This window comes from Mustela nigripes, chromosome 11 (genome assembly GCF_022355385.1).
Source record: "Mustela nigripes isolate SB6536 chromosome 11, MUSNIG.SB6536, whole genome shotgun sequence".
Taxonomy (NCBI): domain Eukaryota; kingdom Metazoa; phylum Chordata; class Mammalia; order Carnivora; family Mustelidae; genus Mustela; species Mustela nigripes.
In genome coordinates this window covers 14,166,685-14,176,312 of record NC_081567.1, presented here as the reverse complement: position 1 = coordinate 14,176,312, position 9,628 = coordinate 14,166,685, and the positions used below count along the sequence as shown (strand labels likewise).

The 9,628-nt window shown below is 55.2% G+C and overlaps 1 protein-coding gene across 2 annotated transcripts in view; it reads left to right on the top strand.

Annotated features, from left to right (window-relative positions):
• Positions 1 to 9,628, top strand: part of CALN1 (calneuron 1) — a 486,412-nt gene that overhangs the window by 22,096 nt on the left and 454,688 nt on the right. Inside the window, exon 2 of one of the 2 annotated variants that reach the window (XM_059414742.1) lies at positions 4,185 to 4,374. The exons of the other annotated variant lie outside the window; for it this stretch is intronic. Coding sequence (XP_059270725.1) covers positions 4,256 to 4,374 — 119 coding nt within the window. The 5' untranslated portion in view covers positions 4,185 to 4,255. The remainder of the gene's footprint in view (positions 1 to 4,184; positions 4,375 to 9,628) is intronic. 2 annotated transcript variants of the gene reach the window in all.

Here is a 9,628-nt window from a genome sequence, read left to right as displayed (position 1 = left end):
CACACACACACACACACACACACACACACACACACACACACACACACACAGAGTCATTGGAATATCAATCTGCCAAAAAGGAAGGCAATCCTGCCATTTGTTACAACAGGGATGGACCTGGAGTGTATTCCGATAAAAATACAATTTATTTGTGGATCAATTTGATGACCCATGTGTGGAGGGTTTTGAGAGAAAGACCCACATGCAAAGCCCTCTGCAAACATCACGGAGCATACAGTCACAATTATAACGTGCCTAGGGCTGGGGCTACGAGACGCAAAGGCTCTAACTCGATGCCCGAGGTGGTCAGAGTGGCAGGAGCATTCTTGGTGGACACTTGAAGTGGGTCTCAGTCTGGATCATCAGTCTGGGAGTATTTTGCTGTCCTGGCAACTGAACAGAACCACTCGCCCCACACGTATGAATTATTTATGTCAAACAGATGCAGGCTTGGACACTCCAATGGTAAACACTAGATTCTCAGCCACACCTTACTCCCACAGGTATTGCAATTTTTAGATATTCCCAAAAGGGACCAAAATCCACGAAGGACTGAGTTTGCCTGTGACCCACGTACCCAAATAGATCCTAGGAGACCCCGATGCTGGGATGACAAGGTGGCCCATCCATGCAGACTCCAGCCCCGTCTCTCCCTTCCTCCGAGGCAGGCACGGGGACCCACCATGTTCCTAAATGGTGGGACCGGAGGGCAGAGTCCACACCTCCCTCCCAGACACTCTCTAGGACAACCTGGTTCTTTGAACCGGAGGGACAAGAGAACCTCCTTTGGCCTGGGCTTGTGTCTGTGCCCCATCTTGATTCTGGGTCCTGTGAGGCTGCGTCTTGTGGTGCGTTCACTTCTGTGCCACCGTCACCCCTGTCCCACTGTGGGTTCAGCCAAACACCCGCCTGAACAGAGTGGTTCGGCCACTGTCTGTGAGGTGCAAAGGGAAGGAATTAATCGTGATGGCTGGCATGTGGCGTGCTTACCCCGTGCCAGGCGCTTACAACGGCCCTAGGCAGTAGCTGCTGTTATCATGAGGCCCATGTTGCTGGTGAGGGAAAGGGAAGCACAGAGAGGTCAAGACACCTGTCCGTAGCCACACGGCCCACAAGCGGCAAAGCCAAGACTTGAACTGCATGGTCGGAGGCGCTCAGCCGTGTTCTTAAACACATCACGACCCCCAGGCCCTGCATACCATGGGCTGGTAAAAGAGGGAGCCGACGGAGCCCGTGAGTGCCCAGAGTGCCTCCCGGTGAGGGACCAGTGCTCAGGAACGCTTCGGGTGTTAAAGGAAGTGGCTGTGTCAGCTGGGTCATTGGTGGTGACATGAAAAGCTGAAGAAGACAGGAATGTGGGTCAGGAAGGAGCCCAGAGCCCTCACTTCCAAACCTGGGCTCAAAAACCCAGCTCCTGGCTGACCTTTCGGGTGATAATAAAGATAACTGGCAAATGGCATGAAGGAGACATTCTAGAAATGAATTGTCCTGAGGACTTTCTTGAGGCAGTGAGGTAAGCAGTTAACCTGGGAACAAAGAGCTATTTTCAGTAGGTACTTACGGTGGGTCCCAGCGTGCGTACGGCCACTGGGGACTTGGGAGGGCACGCAGCGTGGCTCTTGTCTTTGAGAAGCTCCGAGCGAGACGGGAAGGCATGGGTCCGTCCTCTATGCAGATGCCAACGTAGAGTGTCTCATTAGTTGGCCCTGGGCCATCAGTCCCAGCCTGTGGAGGGCCTCTTGGTGTCCCCCATGGTGTGTCAGGCCAGCTATGACCTGGGGGGAAGCATTCTGGTGAGATGGCTTCTGGCTGGACCAACCCTTTCTGGCTGAGGCACCAGCCCCTGGCTTTGTGTTTCTCTGGCACAGTGTGAGTGCCGCAGGGAAGGGCACCAGAGGCCAGCTGAGCAGCAGGAGAAATCGTTCCTTATGGGAAGCTGCCATCCCCAGGGCCCAGGACTCCTGTCCAGCTGTGAGCAAGTTCCAAGTAATTAAGTGGATGGGTTCTAATGCCCTTGTGACCGTCAGCGTGGACATCCTCTGCTGAAAGCTCCTGGCAGGCCTTATTGTGGTCTTGGCAGCCAGACTAGCCCTGGAGGGTGCCCCTGCCCTGGTGTCCACTCTGCCTGGAGGGGACAGAGGAGGGGGACGACTCAACACATCCAGAAGTTCTTGTATATGGGGGGTGGTCACTCTCTTTTGAAATCGGTGTTTGCTACAACGTGGATGGTGCTAGGCCTTTCATGGCCACCAAAATAATAGGTCACTTTTCTTTTGTGTTTCTACTGTCATGACCCAGGATACTTGTTTTTCCTTTTTAACTTAACATGACAACTGAAGGTGACGGAAAGACTTTAGACGTGTGTGCAGCCCGCGCGGGCAAGCGGAGGCTCTAGTGTGTGTGAACCCGAGTCGTGTGCGCATGTGTGGGAGCGTGTCTCGGTGCCTGTGTCGATGGGGCAGTGCGTGCAGCCGTGTGGCTGTGGATGAGTTCTCCTGGTTGTGTGTGGGTTTGAGGATAGGTGCTGGGTGTGGGTCTGAGATCACACAGAGACCGTTAGAGGATGTCTCTTTGTAGGGGGTCTCTGCGGCCCCAACCTTTGGGGATTTCCAGCCCAGTCACACAAAATAGAGCCTCAGTTTTGGGGGACTATCCAAGTCACATGCCCAAACCCTCAGAGAACCGAAGATCTTATGTCAAGATTATCCAAAGACCATCATCTAGATGGTCTAGACTGACCTAGATTATGCAGGTTTCCGGCCCATAAGCACGCAGTCAGTTAACAGGCCTGGCGTTCATCCTTCCAGGAGCTGACCTACCTTGGGCACAGGGCAGAGCCTGTCTCACGGAGCAGGGATGGGGCTCACATTCAATGCCTACCATGCAACAGATTTGAAACCATCCTTTACTACAGTGATAACGTCCACACACACCTCTTCAAGGCTTTGTGTTTCTTAAAGGCACTTTCTGAGCCTCATCGCCTCTGGGCTGGCTTCTGCAGGGGATGCTTCCCGGACCTGGAGGGGCAGCTCTCCGCAGAATCAGAAGGCTGCTCTAGAGCAGGGAGCCTTTCCCAGGAGGCGCTGTGCAGGCGCCGGGTGAGGAATGGAGACTCATCTGTCTTTGCCAGGAGAGGCCGGCGCCCGCTGCGCTGGGCAGACCTCCCCCCGGGCCGGCTCTTTCAGACAAGGGCTCGTGCAGGGCGACCAGAGCTTGCTTGGTTCATCACCAAGTTTCTCCCAGTCAAACTCTCCGTACCTCGCATCTCTTGCGACTCTTTGTTTTAATTTCCTTTTAACTTCAATATGGAACCAAAGAGAGCCAATATTGATTAAATGTTCGTTCAATAAGTGTTTGTTTCACAGCAGTTATTTTAAGGTTGTCCCAGCGTGGGCCCACAGGACACAATGTACATCTGAAGGACTCCCCGCCTGGAGCTTTTCTCAACGCAGTGTTGCCAGGAAAGAGGGAAAGCATTTGGACAACCGCAGAAGTGGGCACCGCTGAAGGGTGCCTTCAGCCCAGCCAGGTGCCCTCACCCGAGCCTAGATGTAAAGGCCGAGTAGGGATGAACCCGGTGTTGGAGAAAGAGGAGAGGTGAGGCCAGGAGGGACCCCAGAGGCTCCGTACACGTGGGAGCAAGCCTGACGGCAGCTGGTGAAGGGATGCTAATCTTGGGTGCCCCTTGTTTTGTCCAAGGAAGATGAGGTGACGTTGCCCCGGGACTGGGAGCAACGTCACGGGCTTGGCAAGGATCCTCTCCCTGGGGCGGCTATTCCTAACGTCTGGCCCCATTAGTTTCTGTGGCTCTGCTGATGTCGACGGCAAGGCAACAGATCGTGCGGGCCAGGTGCTGGGCTTTCTTGCAAGGTGCAGCCGTGTTGGAGGTTCTGTGGCTCTCCACGTGGCTTCTATTACAGCAAAGCCCTTGGGAGCGTGAAGGGAAAAGTACCTGTCAATATTAAGGTTGGTTCCAAATGCACATTACCGGTCGGTTGTGTAAGGCCCTCGGGTGACCCTGAGGCCTTGTTCGTAACTAAACATCTGTCACGACTGTTATGACTCATCTCGTGCCACTGTCCTGTCTCAGCGCGGAAGGGAGTGTGCGGACCACCGAGGCGGCTGACTTGAGTAAATAACCCACCAGCAGGTGCCGGCAGTAAGTTTCTGTCAACTCCTTGCAGAGCGTGCGTCTCCGCCGGCGTTCCCTTGATGGGCTCACAAACCTCTCTGAGAACATCGCTCTGGACCTCCGATGCGGCTGCCCGAGCAACCTGGAGAGGGGAAGCCTGAGAATGAGGAAAAGGGGGGCAGAGGAGCCCCCGGAGGGGGAGAGGAGCCGCCGAGGAGCCAGGCCCCCGACTTCCCCACTTGGCAAGTCTTCTTTCCCCAAACCCCCTCGGAAAAGCGCTTTCTCGAGTGTTTGCTCAGGACTTGATTGTTTTCAGCCCGCAGGTAGGGGGTGGTGCGGGGGCTGGGAGCCTTTGCTGCTGCCGAGTGTCCCCCTGTGGGCAGGGAGAGGACGCCCCACCCCTCAGGGAGGGGTCCTGGGAGGAGGGGTGTCCCAGCCACGTACCGGGTCCTGGGAGGAGGGGTGTCCCAGCCGGGTACCGGGTCCTGGGAGGAGGGGTGTCCCAGCTGGTGCAGAGATCGTACGGTTCGCCGTGAGCCTGACGGGTTCCCACTGACTGTATCTGAGACGTGTGCATGGGGCAGGGGACGGGTTTGAAAACGGACCTTCTCAGGACCGATTAGGTTGGAGGGTGCTTGTTAGGACAAATGGAAACAGATGTCCCTTATAGAGTGCGTACCCTGGGGCTGGGTGGGCGTGGAAGCCTGGCAAAGACAATCTCCGTGAATCCTCGTGATAATCCCAGAGGAGGATTGTTAACCCCAGACATTCAGCAACTGGCTCCGGATGGCACAAAGGTCCGCCCAGGGTTCCTACCCAAATGTCTCTGAATCCAAAACGTACCTTTGTGACCACCGGCCTAGCTGCCTCTCCGCACTCACAGGTGAGGAGGTCAGTGCAGGGCCGAGGGGCTGTATGTGCTCCAAGCCACAGGTTTCCTGGGGTTCGATTCTGCTTTTTCTTTCCCTTGGAGACATTCCAGGATATAAACACTCAAGAGGAATTTCAGCTCTGGGTGGTTTTGTAGGGAGGGGGACTGTGATCTATGCGATGCTGGCGTCGTCGAGTTGGTCGGCGGTGAGTCATTCAATCAGATGTTCGCAAATGGTCCCCCAAAGGCTTTTTGGAATGGGCTCTCGGGCCCTCTCTGCCTCCAGCAGCCAGAAGTGGCCAAAAGTGGCCGTGGTGGGGGCCACGAGTTCATGGTTGGGCTTCGGGGGATAAAAAGGAATATCTCAGGGGACTGCAGCTCCTGATTTTCAGCGGTTTGTCCCTGGGGCCGGGGCTCGACGGCAGGGCCCAGCACATGATGCTGTAAGACTCTATCCAGAACCTTCTCTAACACCACTCGTGGTTTGGGAAATCAAAGCTGGGAGCTGACAAGACCCTTGGCCAAGGGCGTGTTCTGCGGAAGGGCAGGCTCGGAGGGTCGGCTCGCGAGGGCTGGCGCGGTGTGGGAGGACGATCTGGGCTGGCCTCCCCGTCCCAGCTCACCCCTTCTAGGAGAGGAGCCCGAGAGGAGGCATGACCCAGTCCAAGGGTGAGTTTCCTGGCTGGCCTTTGCTCAGACTGGGATACGGGATAGACTCCTGGGTGCTTGCCCTGAGAAAGTGGGGGGCGGGCACTTTGGGGGAAGGATCAGGACTGGGGCAGAGACACACGTCTGCATGTCCTGTGTGGGCTGTGGCAAATAGTAAGTGTGGCTGGTGCTACAGAGGGAGAGGACCGTTGTCTGCCCTGACGGCTACGGAGCTGTCGCCCAGGACGTCACCAGGGCGTCCGACGGGGTCAGACTTCTGCTCAGCGTATTCGGACACGAAAAATATTTCCTCATTTGTTCCTGTGGCTTTGGGACTTAGAATTCTTTAGCCAGATGTGTGATGGGCATGAATTCGAGAGCGTAGGTACCCCTGTCTCCAGGGGCAGCAGTAGCCCAGGCAGAGCAAATCTGCTTCTCCCATGCCTTCTCCCTGGGGGGCGGCATTCATTGTCTTTGGACCCCAGGCTGAGGGCCTCTACGGCTCCAGGATGGTTCCCATCATGCATTCACACCCACAAACCGGTTTCCGTAGTGTAGTGGTTATCACATTCGCCTGACACACCCACAAACCGCCACAACCATGCGTTTGCATCCTCCTTCCTTGGGGGCACACCCACACATTTCTCAAAGATTTCCTTATGCAATGGGCAGAAGGAGAAGATTGAGGTGGGCCACAGGAGTGGCTTCCACCGTCACGGTCTCAGCACAAAGGCTGGGCACGGAGGGGAAGGGCACACAGCCTGCGGGGACATGTCCTCACGTCCGTCTCCGGCACAGTGACTTGTGGAGCACATAGTCCCCTTGTCCTTTGTTCCTAAGCTGCGAACCTCCTTCTGAGAGTACCGTATTGGGGCCTGCAGAGTGTCGGGCTGTCCCCAGACCCTGAAGCGTGCTGGGCGGTTGCTCATGTGCTCACACCCGATACAGGCAGAGTAGGCAGAATTATAAAGCAGGGAGGCATCTCTCCATGTGTCCCATGTACCTGCCCCAGGCCATTCTCACACCTCCTGGTACCATTTTGGCTGCAAGTAACAGAAATGAGGTAGAGTCTCCTAAATGAGAAGAGGAACGTGTTTGGAAGACTTCGGGCAGGGGTTGCCGGTGGAGGGGTTGCCTCTGAGACTCCAAGACCTCAAAGAGGGCTGGAATGAAGGCCTGGGTGATGCAGAAAACCCAAGAAAGCTGCTTCTATCTGCCCGTCTGCATGTCTCCAGTCTCTCTGTCCATAGGAAAATCATCCTTGCCAGATAGCTGCCAATTTTGGCAACCAGCTTCGACGGAGAGTCGGTGTGGTCTCAATTCCAAACTCCCTCACTGCTCTTTGCTGCCAACTCCCAATCAAGACAGCAGTCCGAGGGAGGAGAGTCAGAGGGTGAGCACTTGGGTGCTTCCGCTGTAAATACATGGATGCAAGAGCAGGGCAGTGACCAGAGAAGTAGGTACCTTGTCGACACAGCCCCGTGAGGTACTGGCTTTTGTATACCATTCTTGAAGCTGGCTGCCCATCCGTGAAGCGGTTAATAGTAACGTGCTTGCTGTTAATGCTCTAAGCTAGAGCATTTAAAAGAAGGTGGTCCCCAGAGAAGAGAATTCACTAACAGAACCAAAAAATCACTAATGGAACCGAAGCGATGAGGTAGATGAAGCTGGCTAGCGGCACTAGGTGCCGTGTGGAAAGAAATCCTATGTGGAGGGCAGGGACTGGGGCAGTAGGGTACCCCTTTATACCTCCCAGTTTCCCCCCGATCTCATCCTTCAATTTATAAAAGAATTCTACAGACTCTCTAATCCCGTCTTTGCCAAGTTGTAGGTAGACTTTCTCTTGACATACCTTCTACTTCACTTCTACTTCATTTCTTTGAGCCTGTGAGGGCACAGGTCGTGAAGACCTGACTTCCTCTAGCCAAGGTGCTCACTGCTCAGCCTGGAAAACTGAGGGTGGGGGGGTCCTTCCTCTTTTGTCCAGACTTTGGACTGGGTCTAGAGCGGACTCATGGATACTCAGTAGGCCCAGAAGACCAGCTGGAAGGGAGTCCCCAGGAGTAGAGAGATGCCCAGGTGGTTTCAACAGATGACAGCTCAGTCAACAGCCCTACCGCCGTGGTGCTGCCCCAACCCAATCCGAAGGAGGCTTTTCTACTATGGGGAGAAAGGGATGTGCACTCTTGATAAACGAGCTAAAAATAGCCCATGTTCCAAACAAAGTGTTTTTAGTATTTTGAAATGAAAACGTGGAGACAGAGCAAGGATTCAGAATGCATGACTCATTGAACGGCGGACTCTGAAAGCAACGGAGATTCAAAGGGAATCTTTCTTTCGGTATTTCTCCCTCCCACCCTTGCTTCGAATAGCTTATCAAAAGAGTCTCCACATAAACAGGACCCATCAGTTCCTCCACGACATAAGGTCCCGCGCGGTGAGAGGCAGAAGGAACTCCATCTCCGTGGCCTGCTGACTCAGCCGGCCTCCCTAGCTGGGCTGGAACCGGCCAGAGCCGCGCCGCGGCCAGTCCTTTTCCTCCTCCTCCCCGCACGGTCTCTAAACGGTGTCTGCGGAATTCCACGGCACCTCTGGGGCCGCCGCTCCTCGCTGGATCTCAGCAGCGCTCAACTCATCGGCCATACCCAGGATGCCCCATCGCCAAGACGTGGCTCCAGGGACGTCTTAGGGGAGACTGCGTATTGGTTGGTGCCTCGCGGGAGGCAGCTGTGGGCAGCTCCGTCAACTCAATGGATCGTCTATGGGCTCATCATGGGGTTGGGAAGGCTTGGGCTGCATCAGTGGTGTTGTTTTCGGTCTCATGGAAACCTTTCTATGGTCTAAGTCTTATGGGGAACTCAGTACTTAAGGCAGAGAAGAGGATCTATTCTCAGTGGAGTAAGGTGTGTGTGTGTGTGTGTGTGTGTGTGCACGTGCACGTGTGCGAGCGTGCACCCTTGGGAGACTGGGGAGGTCCTCCAGGACCCCTGCGATGAGGAGGGCTGTGTTACCCCTGAAGAGGCTGTTGGGACACCTCCATATCACCAACCCTTAAGAACTGTGTAAAAATCACCCCCAACCCCTCCTAGTCGCCATGACATGCTTCACTGCTGAGATCACCACGGTTCTCGAGTGCCTTACTCGCTTGTTAGCGGCTGGTCGAGTCTCGTGTCTGTCCTGAGTCCCGGTGTCGTGGGAGGAAACTAAGACGGCCCTTGGGTCAGCAGTCAACATTTTCACCTCGCGGTGCCTCCACTTCAATGCCAGGGACTTTCCTCCCTCTCGGCCTTCGGTCCCGCGGCCTCGGCCGTCCTCTTGTCTCCTTCGGGAGCGCCTCCCTTCCGAGAGCTCACGCGGGTTCTCCTCTCTCGGACAATCTGCTTTATGGCTGTTTATGATTGCTGTTCCTACTTCAGGATGTGCGGCCCTGTGAGAGAAAATCCTCCACGGGTATGGGGCCGGCGTGGGCGACCTCGCCTACGCACAACCTTCAAGCCCAGTGGGCCCTTGCTTGGCTCAGGGCTTCTTCCAGGGGTCAGGGCCCCTCCCGATTCTCCACCACGACTGAGTCAACCCCACTCTTCCAAAAACAACGTCACTTCCTCCTTCCCCAAGAAAACGAAGCTCCCAGGAAGAAACCATCAACCCCCAGCTCCTGCGTTCCCGTTTTCCCCTCCGTGCCCGTCACCATGGAGGAGGGGGTCCCTCTGCGGGCCCAAGGACCACCTACCACGCGTGCAGATGTCTACTTCCTTCTTCGCTCTCTCAGGAACCTGATCCCTTCCGTCTTACCTCCTCTGTTATTCGTCAGCCTCTTTCTTCTACTAATGATAAACACCTGCTGTCTTGTCACTTATCTTTTTAAAAAACTGATAGGTTGTAATTTTCTTCAAACTTCTTGAAAAATTGGCCGATGCCTGTCGTAATTCTCCACCTTTCCTTCACTTTTCTCCCCCCGCTCACGGTGGTCTGGCCTC